Genomic DNA, 16,151 nt, shown 5'->3' with positions numbered 1-16,151 from the left:
ACAGCAATAGAGTTGGCAAGAGCACAAACAGATCTGAGACCAGGCTAAATGAGATCCAGTAGGAGGGAACAATCAAAGTAATCCATATAGCTTTATTTCTACATTGCACATAAAGTAGAAGAAAAATAATGTTTTAAAACAGGAAAGATGTCAATTTTTTTTAAATTGTTGATAATTTATTTCAGAATTATAAAATATAATATGTACTAAATACCATACAGAACTAGGTATTGCATGTTATAAACACATCAGGGATTCAAGATTGATAAACCAAAGGCAGAAATACTATTAATGTATTAAAGGTGCTACACATAGGATTTAAAAAAGATATAAATCCATTGTAATTTCAGTAAATGTCAATAATATATTTGCCAATAATAGTGGAATGATAGTGTTCCATAGTATTACTTACCCTCCCGTCTTGTGATTGGCTGTGATAGTCGCCTATTGATTTCTCCCACCAGACAGGCATCTGTTGTCAAAATGTTCTGACTTTGTGGCATTGGACCACAGGTTTTGGTCCACCAGCACCAAAAGTTACATTTAGTTATGGTCCACCGGCTTCAAACAGCAGTAACAACAATATTTATTGTTATTGAAAAGATCATTCACAGTGATTTAGATCATACAATGTTTCCCTACACCATTCAGTGCTCGTTTTGTGACATAAATTGAAATTGAGTGAACAGTGTAGAATTTTAGCAACCAGGAAACCACTAGATAACACAGCCACAAAGACAGAACAGCTTTCACATTTTGACAACAGATGCTGCTCCAGTGGGAGGAATGAATAGGCGAATATCACAGCCAATCACAACACAGTGAAACACAAAAATGTCACTATTTCTGCAAATATATTATGGACAATTCCTGAAATTACAATGCAAACATTTCAAAAGACCAACTTTAAATCAATCTCTCAAATCAATTGTAATGAGCATTATGGAAAATGTAAAGTATGTGTTGCTATGTTAAATCCAGCATTAAACAATTCTACATTACTCAACTTCATAAAATAATGATTAACTTAGGTTTTTTCTCCATATTGGATTAAAACACTTTCACAGTGATAAATATAACTTAAGGTGTAAAGTGAAATGTCAGTCAGTCTTCTTGTCAGAGACTGCAGTAGCTGATCCATTTGCACCTGCCCCATTAGCAACCAGACCATTGACTTCGTTCTGAAAAGAGAGATGGCTTCATTAGATGACAAATGACAACAGATATAAAGCAACAGTCCAGCAGCTTTGTAAACAACAGTTAGCTCTGGCTTGACTCTGGTCCTATTCCATCATATTTCCACGTCGCCAGACTTGCGTGAATGTGACGTCTGACAGTGTAAACATTGTATTTATATCTGAAACGTTCACTTTAATGTTCCGCCCTGAACTTGTTAGCATGTCATGTATCTTCGTCTAATCATATTTTTTTGCATATATAATTTTGAACATTGCTGTGGCTAGGAATAAAATTCCTTATATTTTAACCTTCTTAGTCATTGTAACTAGAGTAGGGGTCACAGACATTTCTTCAACGTTGGCCCTAGCAGTAGCTAGAAGAGGTCCAGCCACTTAGAAGATGATGCTGCAAAAAGTCTGGGAGCTGGTTTCCCAGCAGCTTTGTAAACAACATGTGCACTCTAAAGTAAGTGCATGGGATGCTGCTGAGTCTATCCAATCAGTACAAATTAAGGTTTACTGTCTGTGACATGTATGTAAACTCAGCAAAAAAATAAACGTCCTCTCACTGTCAACTGCGTTTATTTTCAGTAAACTTAACAAGTGCAAAAATGTGTATGAACATAACAAGATTCAACAACTGAGGCATAAACTGAACAAGTTCCACAGAAATGTGCCTAACAGAAATGGAATAATGTGTTCCTGAACAAAGGGGGGATCAAAATCAAAAGTAACAGTCAGTATCTGGTGTGGCCACCAGCTGCATTAAGTATTGCAGTGCATCTCCTCCTCGTGGACTGCACCAGATTTGCCAGTTCTTGCTGAGAGATGTTACCCCACTCTTCCACCAAGGCACCTGCAAGTTCCCAGACATTTCCGGGGGGAATGGCCCAAGCCCAAGCCCTCCGATACAACAGGTCCCAGACGTGCTCAATGGGATTGAGGTGCTGACCTGTTGCACCCGCTACAACCACTGTGCTTCTTATTATTTGACCCTGCTGGTCATCTATGAACATTTGAACATCTTGGTCATGTTCTGTTATGATCTCCACCCGGCACAGCCAGATGAGGACTGGCCACCCCTCATAGCCTGGTTCATCACCAGGTTTCTTCCTAGGTTCCGGCATTTCTAGGGAGTTTTTCCTAGCCACCGTGCTTCTACACCTGCATTGCTTGCTGTTTGGAGTTTTAGGCTGGGTTTCTGTACAGAACTTCGAGATATTAGCTGATGTACGAAGGGATTTATAAATAAGATTGATTGATTGACTGAGATCCGGGCTCTGCGCTGGCCATGGCAGAACACTGACATTCCTGTCTTGCAGGAAATCACGCACAGAACAAGCAGTACGGCTGGTGGCATTGTCATGCTGGAGGGTCATGTCAGGATGAGCCTGCAGGAAGGGTACCACATGAGGGAGAAAGATGTCTTCCCTGTAACGCACAGAGCTGAGATTGCCTGCAATGACAACCAGCTCAGTCCGATGACGCTGTGACACACCACCCTAGACCATGACGAACCCTCCACTTCGATCCCGCTCCAGAGTACAGGCCTCGGTGTAACGCTCATTCCTTCAACGATAAACGGGAATCCAACCATCACCCCTGGTGAGACAAAACCACGACTCGTCAGTGAAGATCACTTTTTGCCAGTCCTGTCTGGTCCAGCGACGGTGGGTTTGTGACCATAGGCGATGTTGTTGCCGGTGATGTCTGGTGAGGACCTGCCTTACAACAGGTCTATAAGCCCTCAGTCCAGCCTCTCTCAGCCTATTGCGGACAGTCTGAGTACAGAGGGAGGGATTGTGCATTCCTGGTATAACCCGGGCAGTTGTTGTTGCCATCCTGTACATGTCCCGCAGGTGTGATGTTCGGATGTACCGATCCTGTGCAGGTGTTGTTACACATGGTCTGCCACTGCGAGGACTATCAGCTGTCCATCCTGTCTCCCTGTAGCGCTGTCTTGGGCGTCTCACAGTACGGACATTGCATTTTATTGCCCTGGCCACATCTGCAGTCCTCATGCCTCCTTTCAGCATGCCTAAGGCATGTTCACCCACATGAGCAGGGACCCTGGGTATCTTTCTTTTGGTGTTTTTCCAGAGTCAGTTGAAAGGCCTCTTTAGTGTCCTAAGTTTTCATAATTGTGACCTTAATTGCCTACTGTCTGTAAGTTGTTAGTGTCTTAACGACCGTTCTACAAGTTAATTTAAATTAATTCATTATGCCCTAATCTATGGATTTCACATGACTGGGAATACAGATATGCATCGGTTGGTCACAGATAAAAGTACGGGTATGGATCAGAAAACCAGTCAGTATCTGGTGTGACCACCATTTGCCTCATGCAGCGCCATACATCTCCTCCGCATAAAGTTGATCAGGCTGTTGATTGTGGCCTGTGGAATGTTGTCCCACTCCTCTTCAATGGTTGAGCGAAGTTGCTGGATATTGGCGGGAACTGGAACACGCTGTCATACAAGTCGATCCAGAGCATCCCAAACATGCTCAATGGGTGACAAGTCTGGTGATTATGCAGGTCATGGAAGAATTGGGACATTTTCATCTTCCAGGAATTGGGTACAGATCTTTGCGACATGGGGCCATGGATTATCATGCTGAAACATGAGGTGTTGGCGATGGATGAATGGCCTCAAGAGATCGCCACTATCTCTGTGCATTCAAAATGCAATTGTGTTTGTTGTTTGTAGCTTATGCCTGCCCATACCATAACCGCACCATTGGGCACTCTGCTCACAATGTTGACATCAGCAAACCGCTTGCCCACACGGCACCATAAACTGTGGTCTGCGGCTGAGGCCGGTTGGACGTACTGCCAAATTCTCTAAAACAACATTGGAGGTGGCTTATGGTATATAAATGAACATTCAATTATCTGGCAACAGCTCTGGTGGACATTCCTGCAGTCAGCTTGCCAAATGCACGCTCCCTCAAAACCTGAGACATCTGTGACATTGTGTTATGTTACAAAAATACAAATTTTACAGTGTCCTTTTATTGTCCCCAGCACAAGGTTCACTTGTGTAATGAGCATGCTGTTTAATCAGCTTATTGATATGCCACACCTGTCATGTGGATGGATTATCTTGGCAAAGGAGAAATTCTCACTAACAGGGATGTAAACAAATGTGTAAACTAAATTTGAGACAAATAAGCTTTTTGTGCATGTGGAACATTTCTGGAATCTTTTATTTCAGCTCATGAAACATGGCACCAACACTCTACATGTTGCTTTTATATTTTTGTTCAGTATACAATGTGTGCGATGCCTTCTTCAGCATTCATAGCCAGTCTGAGCCTTGGTCACCGGAGGTTGCTACCTGTGCAGTCTACTAGTGGTGGCACACTGTCCCGAGTCCATCATCCAATAACAGGTTTTGGGTAATGCATTACCTTGCATGCTCCATCGCTCATCACTGGGCATCCATTGCTCTTTTCACTGGCTTTCATATCACCAGTTCCTGTCACACTCTCCTGGACAGCTTTTGTTGTTGGCCAAAATCGGCTTATAATTGGACCCATGAAGGGGTAAATGATGGGTTCAAGGAACCTCTTATACACCCACAAGAGAATGGGAATGATGATGCAGGGAATGCAGACCATAGCTGTATCTCAACGACCAATGGACAACCTGCAACCGAGGGGACAGAGAAAACAAGGTCAATCGTTTCTCAAATGTTGTGTCATTAGGAAAATGGCTACTCTTATCTACAGTAATACAGCGGTGCCTAAAATGTGTCCCCATTGTCCTGCACTGGAAGCAATACTCCACGTTTATATGGTGAGAGCATATGAGAACATGTGATATGTGGAAGTAAACAAGACTCGAAAAATAGCTAAAGATGTAATTATGCACCGACGGTATAGACGGTGGGCCGTAGCAAGCTATCTGCTTTAGTTTGAGACGATCGATTTGTCGAGGAAGAGTTGTTTTTTTACATATTGGTTATATTTCTTGACGAATGTCAATGACATGCATGCCAACCTCTCCTGGCTCAAAGTTGAGGAGAGATTGACTGCATCACTATTGATGTAGTAATGTAAACTGTAATGCTATGTATATTATTTGTGGTGTCGTTTCCTGTTTTGGCCCCCAGAAGAGAAGCCGCTACCTCGGCAGCAGCTAAATCGGGGATCCTAATAAATACTAAACTTTGCTGAACAAGAGCTGAAATGAAAAATCCCTGAAATTTTCCACACACACAAAAAGCTTCTTTCTCTCAAATGTTGTGCGCAAATAGTTTTACATCCCTGTTAGTGAGCATTTCTCCTTTCCCCAAGATAAAACATTCACCTGACAGGTGAGGCATATCAAGAAGCTGATTAAGCAGCATGACCATTACACAGGTGCACCTTGTGCTGGGGACAATAAAAGGCCACTAAAATGTGCAGTTCGGTCACACAGATGTCACAGATGTCTCAAGTTTGTGGGAGCGTGCAATTGGCATGCTGACTGCAGGAATGTCCACCAGCTGTTGCCAGAGAATTGCATGTTAATTTCTCAACCGTAAGCCTCCTCCAAAGTCATTTTAGAGAATTTGGCAGTACGTCAAACGTAACATCGCCAGCCCACAACCTCCACATCCGGCTTCTTCACCTGCGGGATCGCCACCTGGACAGCTGATGAAAGTGAGGAGTATTTCTGTCTGTAATAAAGACCTTTTGTGGGGAAAAACTTATTCTGATTGGCTGGTCCCGGCTCCCCAGTGGGTGGGCCTGGCTCTCAAGTGGGTGGGGTGGGCCCATCCTTGCCCAGTCATGTGAAATCCATAGATTAGTCTAATTAATTTACTTCAATTGACTTTTTTCCTTATATGAGCTGTAACGCAGTAAAATTGTTGGAATTGTGACATGTTGCGTTTATATTTTTGTTCAGTATATTTAGTTATATAAATATGATGCAAGCTGTAAAATGACTCCCAACTTAAAATGCAGCAACCTTAGTAGTTTGGCTATCAGGAGCAGATAGCTTCATCACTAGCTGGCATGCCATTCTGGGACAAGGACCGTTTATCAATGTATTCCAAGTAATAATTTAAGACTACTTGTCCTATAGAGTTGTTGTAGTGTAAAGCTAATAGTCATTAAGGCAGGAAACTCATTTAATTCATACTGACAAATAAGAAATGCCACATTATCCCTGTCAATTGTTGGAGTAGGATGATTGCAGAGCCTCAGACTGTCAGGATGGTCATTTTCTAGCTGAAACTACATTTATTCTCGTCTCTCACTTTTGTCTCACATGATCTATTCAGCGCTCCTGTGTCCTGCTCCCAGAGATCAACCAAGTGCTATTCACCAAGCATGGGCTGATTCACTCACCTGTGAGAACTATCCTACTGCGGTTTGAACTAGCTCTGCCGTCACTATTTAGACATAACGACATCCTTTGTGGAGGTCTCACACCATCTAGTGCATTTTCAGAGTTGAAGAACACCCACTACAGATGCACGTGCTTGTTTGAGCATCTTTATTCATGATCGTTCCATTATATTACTCATAAGAGAGTCATTGGACAAAGGGGTCTTCTGTACTGAGGAGCTTTAAGTCTCGATTCTCGGTCTGAACATTAACACACATCGCTTGCAGTACGGTTTTGGAAGGACCTTGTCTTTCATACCAGTGGAAGGAAACAAATGTTACGGTCATACACACCTTTATAAGGTTAGTGTACCCACACGGCCATATCACAGCGCTTGTTTACGGAAAACAGATGAAAGAGGACCACCTGTGCTAATACACCATCTAGCGTGCTCCGAACACCTGTGTGTGTAAACCTAACTCAGGAAGTATATTCTTGTTGGATGGAGGCACACATAGCTGTATGGATCTGTGCAAAACTGTAACAGTTGGTGTATTTCTTTATTTGAAGGATTATTTCTCGCTGATGAAAGGCAAGCACCATATGTTTCGAAAGTCGCATTGCAAGTGTCGGGATTGTAGTTCACATGAGCCAGTCGTGGGCGAAGCTAACCGCTGAAAACTGTAGGGAGAATGCAGAATGCTCCTAGAAAGCTAGCGTCAGCCCACAACCATAGTAGAGAAGTCAAATGTTCAGGCTGCTGCAAAGACACTATGGAGGCTCTAGTCTAGAGTACCCCGAATATATTGTTTAAGAGCATTTTTAAACTCTACCATCAGGGAAGTGGTAACTGCCGGCCCAGACTCCTTTTTGAAGGCCATCGGATCAATCTCCCCCACCAAAAGAAAAGTAAAAAAAAATAAAAAAATTGGGGTCTCAACTTACTGTTGTTAGAATAGTAGAATACACAAGGTGCAATTTCTAAAGTTGGTTATGCTTCAGCAATTTGTCTCTTGTTGTCAGTCAATTAGCCCATGTCAGATAACAATTTTTGATTGCACATTTTAGTGGCCTTTTATTGTCCCCAGCACAAGGTGCACCTGTGTAATTGGTCCGTTTTTTTTCAACTTGTTATCATGGTCGAATTACCGGCCAGGGAGCCCGCCATTGATTTTGTTAGTCAGTCTCACTCATATCATTAAAAACTGCAAACATTCTCTTCACCCTAAGGCAAAATTAGTAGAATGGTATGACATTTTATAAATTTGCTAAGTCTTCTCTCCAGCCAATGGCAAAATGTGTAGAATTGCAGAAAACTGCAACATTTTCTCTACTCCCCATGGAAAAATTTACAAAATTCACAAAACAATTCTCTCAGTTCTCAATAGGGGGGCCACTAAAATGTTTTACTGGTCATGTGGGGTGAGTGGGGGGTATGGATGTGGGTACACAGAATTTGAGCAACTGCAACCCCTCATGATGAGTTTAGATTTTTTGTGGCCCCCACCCCATCAAAGTTAACCATCCCTGCTCAATGTATTTTAGAGCATTTTTAAACTCTTGATGGTTAAATGAGTGAGAAATATGTCATTGTTGCAATAGTTTGTGAGTGGGCAACATATACTATTATCTTAAAATTAACATGTGTAAATATTTTGCCATACTAAATTATTGTATATTGCGGTAATTTCCCTAATATGGACAGTTTGTGTTACTACCTTACAAAACATTTTCACCCCATACAATTGAGTGGAATAACACATCCTTTTTACCTCAGATTGGTGATGTTAGTATAAAAAAAGTGTATAACCATCACGATGCCCTAAGACTACACCCCAAACGTTTACCCCGTGTTACATCGATGGAAAGGATTAACACAAACAAATGTGTTGCGATACACTTACCCAGATGGCGACCCACTTGAATCAAAATGTAGCGGTATTCTACAAATTGTCCTCTAACCAGTGATATACACCGTATTCCCAGATTCTTTTTTTGTTTGTTGCTGTGCTCGTTTAAACAGAACCTAATTCCCCCTCTCGCGCAATTTATTTCAACGTGATATCGCGTTATTGACAAATAAGTGTTGGTCTTTCCGATTTTGCGACTCCCAAATCCAAACGCAGCACTCAAAATGTATCTCTCCGTCTTCTGTAGGTTGTTCTCTAACCAGTGATGTAAAAAATCTAGTTTCCATTTTTTGGGGTGGTAGTTTCAACAGCGTTTATAACCTGAATTCTCACCTAATCTCACTTTGCCACTTGTATAAACAAAAGGGTTTTTGGTGCGTGTGCGGTTTATAAGGTGCTCGTTTAAAAAAAAGTGTATTGAATTTACTGTTGTTGCATGTGTAGATACTACATTTTCGGTTTAGGTTTTAAATATTACGAACTGTTTCTGCATGCTTATTGATTTGGACAGGTTAAAACTGCTTTGATATTGGGGTATGTATCTAAATGTGTTGCCAACATGAAGCAGCGAAACCATAATTTGTAACTTAAATTTTAGCAACATTAATTTTCAACATACATTTCCAATGTTATTGTACTTAATCAGGTAAAAATAGCCGAATGAGTCCAAAAACATACTGCCATTGATTTATTTTGATGACATAGGCCTACCAGAAATCACCTAAACGTTTTGCCCTGCCAAACAGTAGTGTGGCAGACTGTTTAGCTGCACATAAATGAAAGCTGCAATTTTTGTAGCAAAGTCCTGTAAATTAGCTGTGTTTAAAAAAATAGTATCCTCCTAATATGGTTAATGAAATTGGCAATAAGTACATTAATGAAACGTTATCTGTTTGATATCTCTAGAAACATTCTGAATAGCTAGCTACCGTTAATCAACCAGCTTTTGACGCTTACCTAAATCAGAAAATATGATTATGTTCTACTCTTGGATAAAAGCGAATGTACATCTTATTATCGGAAGTGCATTGATGTTACAGACTAAAATTACGTAATTTCTGAAAGGACGTAATTTCCGGATTCGCCAAAGAATGATCGTCACTTGTTTCTATTTCTGGAATTTACCTTCATAAAATGTGATTTTAAACCTAACCACACTGCTAAACTAACCTTGAATTAAGACCAAAAGGCTACATTTTGTTTTGATATAGCCTATGTAGACTTTGTGGCTGTGCTATCTAGTGGAAACCAGATGATTGGTTCGTGCTGTACAGTAGCAACACTAACATTTCGCAGCTTGTAACAATGTTTATTTTTTGTATTATTTTTGCAACACCGTTCAAAGCAAAGAGACACGCACGCAGATGTGGTATATTTCTAATCTCGAGGTCTACTACAGGGGGTAAACAATTGTATAAAGCATGAATAGTATTGAGTGGTTTACTTTTTTAACCTTTGAAGGGAAAGACTTGTGCCAGCCTGTATTTCCTTACAATGCCACAAGGTGACGTGAGTGTGTCGACTACATGATTTCTGTCTATTTTATGTAATGGGCACATTAAAGGGGGAGTTCTCAACTAAATGTTATTGTTTTTCAAAGAAGTCCTGCAATTAATTAAATGAATTATCTATATACACAATTAACATTTATGCCTAAAGCATAAATGCCCCAACTTAGAGAAACGTGAGGCATTCCGATACCTACAGTATAGGGTAATCTTCTGTGATTTATAATCAGGTTTGGCTTTTTATGCACAGTCATGTTAAATAGGCTGTACTGTTATATGTCTTTAGGGATGAACATTTATATTTTTTAAAACATTGTGTGGCTCCATACATTCCTAGAAGTAGAAGGCCTGTGCATTTCAACCTCCAACCAGGATCTTTGCTGCTTTCATGTGCGGCAGTGGATTTTGAGCACAACCAATGATACTACATACGTGCCAGGCATTCACCGCACACAAGTGAGAGGGTCCATGCTATCCGGAATCCTTAGGACGTCACAACTCTGACGTGAAAATGGTTAAGGTTAGGTAAGGGTTAAGGTTGTGGTAAGATTAGGGACGTCCCAAGGATTCCAGAAAGAACTAACGTAAGTGAGAGGGCGGTAGTTGGGCGGAGCGTCGCAGTAACTACAAGTGGAAGCAGACCGCTTTGAAAGCACAGCGGATAGAAATTGTGAAAACAGCAGGCTCGCTATCTACAACAAGGTGGTCTTTCCAACCATATTTCGAATAAACGAGGGTAAGTTGCAACCGATAATGTTATTTCAATAGTAGTACGATAAAGCCGGTGCAAGATCATGTCAATTATGGAAGTGTTATTTTTAATTTCTCTTTGTATAATATGTAGCGAACTTGCTTGTAGCGTTGCTACAACGCTGCCTACGCGTCGCCAATGGACTGCAGAGGGGCGTGTGCGACTTTTTTGTAGTAACCGAAGCAATAGTGAATTATACACTGAATAGTTGTGTTGGCCTACTAGTAGGGTTAGTAACAACAACGGCTCTGTAGGCTACTACTAATCCCATCACCCACCTAGTCTAATTCAAACGCAGGAGTGGGTCTAGGCTCCTAAAGCCACACGTTCTAGTAGGCTGTTGTCTGAGAATGTTGCATAGCCTATATGGGACAGGACGCTGAGTTTAGGTTAAACTAGTGCATTGGTGTGTTTTATTATGATAGTTATCATAGCATTATGAAATATCGAGTGCAATATTATGCAATGTTGTTAGAGAACTGTATGGGGCCCCTAATAGGATAGTATTTTACGGTTTACAGTAGGCCTGAATAATGAATGGGACAGGAAAGGAAGTAGGAGACCTTCAAACCTTTGAGTCAGTCATTGCTAATAGCCAGATGTTATTTGAACACCTAAACTCAGCAAAAAAAGAAACGTCCTCTCACTGTCAACTGCGTTTATTTTCAGCAAACTTAACATGTGTTAATATTTGTATGAACATAGCAAGACTCAACAACTGAGACATAAACTGAACAAGTTCCACAGAAATGTGCCTAACAGAAATGGTATAATGTGTCCCTGAACAAATGGGGGGGAGGTCAAAATCAAAAGTAACAGTCAGTATCTGGTGTGGCCACCAGCTGCATTAAGTACTGCAGTGCATCTCCTCCTCATGGACTGCACCAGATTTGACAGTTCTTGTTGAGAGATTCTACCCCACTCTTCCACCAAGGCACCTGCAAGTTCCCAGACATTTCTGGGGGGAATGGCCCTAGCCCTCACCCTCCAATCCAACAGGTCCCAGACGTTCTCAATGGGGTTGAGATCCGGGCTCTTCGCTGGCCATGGCAGAACACTGTCTTGCAGGAAATCACGCACAGAACGAACAGTATGGCTGGTGGCATTGTCATGCTGGAGGGTCATGTCAGGATGAGCCTGCAGGAAGGGTACCACATGAGGGAGGAAGATGTCTTCCCTGTAACGCACAGCGTTGAGATTGCCTGCAATGACAACAAGCTCAGTCCGATGATACACACCGCCCCCAGACCGTGACGGACCCTCCACCTCCAAATCGATTCCACTCCAGAGTACAGGCCTCGGTGTAACGCTCATTCCTTCGACGATAAACGTGAATCTGACTATCACCCCTGGTGAGACAAAACCGCGACTCATCAGTGAAGAGCACTTTTTGCCATTCCTGTCTGGTCCAGCGACGGTGGGTGTGCCCATAGGCAACGTTGTTGCCGGTGATGTCTGGTGAGGACCTGCCTTACAACAGGCCTACAAGCCCTCAGTCCAGCCTCTCTCAGCCTTTTGTGGACAGTCTGAGCACTGATGGAGGGATTGTGCATTCCTGGTGTAACTCGGGCAGTTGTTGTTGCCATCCTGTACCTGTCCCGCAGGTGTGATGTTCGGATGTACCGATCCTGTGCAGGTGTTGTTACACGTGGTCTGCCACTGCGAGGACAATCAGCTGTCCGTCCTGTCTCCCTGTAGCGCTGTCTTGGGCGTCTCACAGTACGGACATTGCATTTTATTGCCCTGGCCACATCTGCAGTCCTCATGCCTCCTTTCAGCATGCCTAAGGCATGTTCACCCACATGAGCAGGGACCCTGGGTATCTTTCTTTTGGTGTTTTTCCAGAGTCAGTTGAAGGCCTCTTTAGTGTCCTAAGTTTTCATAACTGTGACCTTAATTGCCTACGGTCTGTAAGCTGTTAGTGTCTTAATGACCGTTCCACAGGTGCATGTTCATTAATTGTTTTTGGTTCATTGAACAAGCATGGGAATGGATTGTTACGAATTATCTTTGAAAGACAGGGTCCTGAAAAAGGGACATCTCTTTTTTTGCTTAGTTTATCTGTGCTGGTATGTGTTATTGTAGGCCTAATTCAACCATGCATGTGTTTTTCCCAGTGCACTGTAACAATGATGAAGTATTTCATCTTTGATTTTGAACATCCCATATTTTTCATTGTCTATTTGAACAATCATCCAATAAGCTTCCAATCTCCCAAGAGATGTTTGATTACTCTTTCCTATTGATGACAATCCAGCCTTGCCTAGGCTACAGTACACTTGTCAACAACCCAAAGAATAAGGAAGCATTATGGATTTCTATGAAAAATGCCTTGATTAGTCTTAGTCTTTCTCTGTACAGTATTATCCCATCATGGGTAATAGTCATGCCGCCAGGCGGTGAAAGGCTTGGTAAGAGCATCGAGGGTTGTTCAGATGATGAACAGGGATGTCTGAGGCTCTGTGCTGACCTGGCAAATGAATGTGTGCCATCACCCTGTCTTTGACCTGCTGATATCAGGGTATTATTCATTGGGCACCAAACATAACCAAACGCACTGAAACATGGGGGGACTTGCAGAACTTGTCCAATAAGAAACACTTGTTTTTGTTTTCTGCTGCAAAGTGTTTTGCTACGCTATGCACTAGTGAGAACGACCCCGGTGAATGTGTGCCATGCCATCTCTGGAATGCAGATTGCTGTTAAATTTGGGGCAATACTGGAGACCAGAGCATATTCCACTAAACTGTTGCTTCTTTAGTCTGCTAGCTGTTGATACATTTTTCCCAGTCAGTTAGTGGGCTGTAATTCCCCTCCTTTGTGAGGATTAGTAGAGACAAATTAGGCTAACAGCCTGTAGAGAGAACTGGAGGGTTTTCTCTCTGGATTTTGTTATTTTGTTGGAATGGGAGGAACACCCATTCGATTGGAGCTGCTACACACACACAGAGACTCTTGTTTTAGAGGTCGACCGATTTATGTTGATTTGTAATAATGACAATTACAACAATACTGAATGAACACTTTTATCTTAACTTAATATAATGCATCAGTAAAATCAAGTTTAGTCTCAAATAAATAATGAAACATGCTCAATTTGGTTGAAATAATGCAAAAACACAGTGTTGGAGGAGAAAGTAAAAGTGCAATGTGCCATGTGTAAAAGCTAAGTTAAGTTCCTTGCTCAGAACATATGAAAGCTGGTGGTTCAATATTCCCAGTTAAGAAGTTTTAGATTGTAGTTACAATAGGACTATTTCTCTCTACCATTTGTATTTCATATACCTTTGACTATTGGATGTTCTAATAGGCACTTTAGTATTGCCAGCCTAATCTCAGGAGTTGATAGGCTTGTCATAAACACTGCTGTGATTCAAGCATTGCTAAGAGCTGCTGGCTAACGCAGTAAAGTTTGAATGAATGCTTACGAGCCTGCTGCTGCCTACTACCGCTCAGTCAGACTGCTATATCAAATCATAGATTTAATTATAATATAATAAACACTGAAATACGAGGCTTTAGTCATTTAATATGGTCAAATCCGGAAACCATCATTTAGAAAACAAAACGTTTATTCTTTCAGTGGAATACGTAACCGTTCCGTATTTTATCGAACGGGTGGAAACCCTAAGTCTAAATATTACTGTTATGTTGCACAACCTTCAATGTTATTTCATAATTATGTACAATTCTGGCAATGAGCCAGGAGGCCCAAACTGTTGCATATACCCTGACTGCGTGCAACGAACGTAAGAGAAGTGACACAATTTCCCTAGTTAATATTGCCTGCTAACATGAATTTCTTAACTAAATATGCAGGTTTAAAACAAATATACTTCTGTGTATTGATTTTAATTAAGGCATTGATGTTTATGGTTAGGTACATTCGTGCAACGATTGTGCTTTTTTCGCGAATGCGCTTTTGTTAAATCATCTCCCATTTGGCGAAGTAGGCTGTGATTCGATGATAATGTAATGAAACAGGCAGGGAGCAGGTCTCGAACCCTCAACCTCCTAGCCCGAGGTCCGGCGCGCTATCGACTGTGCCGCAAAAGCATGCTCAAGCGGCAGAGTCGATTTCCGCGCTTATAAACCCAGGGTCGTTACACTACTCCCTCCTTTCAAAGAGCGCGTCCTCGCGCTAGCTTGCGACTTTACGTCTTACAGGAACGCGCTCACCGGCCAAGCACACGCACTGTCGTGGATGCAAGGTCCGATCCCACTTCTGACACCAATGTAATGAAACAGGCAGGGAGCAGGTCTCGAACCCTCGACCTCCTAGCCCGAGGTCCGGCGCGCTATCGACTGTGCCGCAAAAGCATGCTCAAGCGGCAGAGTCGATTTCCGCGCTTATAAACCCAGGGTCGTTACAATAAATTAACAGGCACCGCATTGATTATGTGCAACGCAGGACAAGCTAGTTAATCTAGTAATATCATCAGCCATGTGTAGTTAACTAGTGATTATGTGAAGATTGATTGTTTTTTAAAATAAAATCAGTTTAATGCTAGCTAGCAATTTACCTTGACTCCTTGCTGCACTTGCCTGCCACGCAGTTTCCTCGTGGAATGCAATGTAATCGGTGTCCAAAAATGGAGATGACCAATTTGTTATGAAAACGTGAAATCTGCCCTAATTAATCGGTCGACCTCTAGTTTGTTTTAGTACACCAACCCACACCCTTGACCCCAGTGTGGATGGTGATTTCAAATGTGTTCCTCATTTCAAGTTTGTTTCCCTCTCTCTCTCGCTCTCTTTCCTTCCTTTCTCCAAGTGCAAATGTTTGGCAGAGTTTCAGTGTGTAGAATGCAAGATTTGTCAGTGCACTGTAGCAAGAGGGTCTTGTGTTGGACTCAAGAAACAATGTTTTCTGATGTCATGAAAGATTTGAATAACTAGGTTAATATTTTACAATGTATCAAGAAAAACAGGTTGATCCGGCCCAGTGGCACTCAGTGGTGTAGTGGATGCTATACGCAATAATACGCCGTATACCCACTTTTTTGTTCAGTGGGTATTGCGTATACTCACTACTTAATCCCCACTGATGTGTATCAAAGTAGTGTAGTGGAGGTATACAACTTATCAATTATGTAGTTGTAGTACAATAGAGAAATCATGCAACAAGCAACCTACACAAATTCAAAGCCCATGAAATACTTTGTTTAGATGCGCGCCACAGTTTCAGCAGGCAGCAAGAGAGTGCAGCTCTCAACTGGTCGTTGCAACTCACAGAAAAACATCGGTAGCCTCTAAGGGTAGGTAGAAAACAAGTTTAAACGTATCTATCTAGAAGAAAAAAGAAACGCACACCTATGTAGGCGAGGTGCTGGCTAGCGGAGTAGAAAACTAGAAAATAAAGGAGAGCCGCACACTCTAGGAGCTCAGATGCAAAAATATTTAATTACCAACGTTTCGACAGGCAAGCTGTCTTCATCAGGGTACAAAACGTATCTATCTACCAGTATATGCTAAGGCAACAAT

At 41.9% G+C, this 16,151-nt stretch overlaps 2 protein-coding genes across 15 annotated transcripts in view; one reads left to right on the top strand and one right to left on the bottom strand.

Annotated features, from left to right (window-relative positions):
* Positions 1-72: 72 nt before the first annotated feature.
* Positions 73-9,469, bottom strand: LOC129818879 (UPF0729 protein C18orf32 homolog). Of its 2 annotated transcripts, none has more exons than XM_055875180.1 (3): positions 9,366-9,469; positions 4,590-4,827; positions 73-1,181 (listed from the first exon to the last, which is right to left on the bottom strand). In XM_055875180.1, exons 2-3 carry the CDS (start codon positions 4,797-4,799, stop codon positions 1,101-1,103), a joined length of 291 nt encoding a protein of 96 aa, XP_055731155.1. In that variant the 5' UTR covers positions 4,800-4,827; positions 9,366-9,469; the 3' UTR covers positions 73-1,100. The 2 variants fall into 2 exon arrangements, with proteins under 2 accessions (XP_055731155.1, XP_055731154.1); XM_055875179.1 differs by lacking the exon at positions 9,366-9,469 and adding an exon at positions 8,403-8,795.
* Positions 9,470-10,410: 941 nt separating this feature from the next.
* LOC129818877 (alpha-adducin-like) overlaps positions 10,411-16,151 on the top strand; it is a 50,130-nt gene continuing 44,389 nt past the window's right edge. For 7 of the 13 annotated variants that reach the window (XR_008753986.1, XR_008753985.1, XR_008753984.1 and 4 more), the window contains exon 1: positions 10,412-10,652. The gene's annotated coding sequence lies outside the window, so the exon portion shown is untranslated. Of the gene's footprint in view, positions 10,653-15,831; positions 15,926-16,151 lie in introns of those variants that run through there. The other 6 variants (XM_055875171.1, XM_055875178.1, XM_055875176.1 and 3 more) reach the window with 5 other exon arrangements.

The sequence above is a fragment of the Salvelinus fontinalis genome, chromosome 21 (assembly GCF_029448725.1).
Source record: "Salvelinus fontinalis isolate EN_2023a chromosome 21, ASM2944872v1, whole genome shotgun sequence".
Classification (NCBI taxonomy): domain Eukaryota; kingdom Metazoa; phylum Chordata; class Actinopteri; order Salmoniformes; family Salmonidae; genus Salvelinus; species Salvelinus fontinalis.
This window is presented reverse-complemented; position numbering and strand designations above follow the sequence as displayed.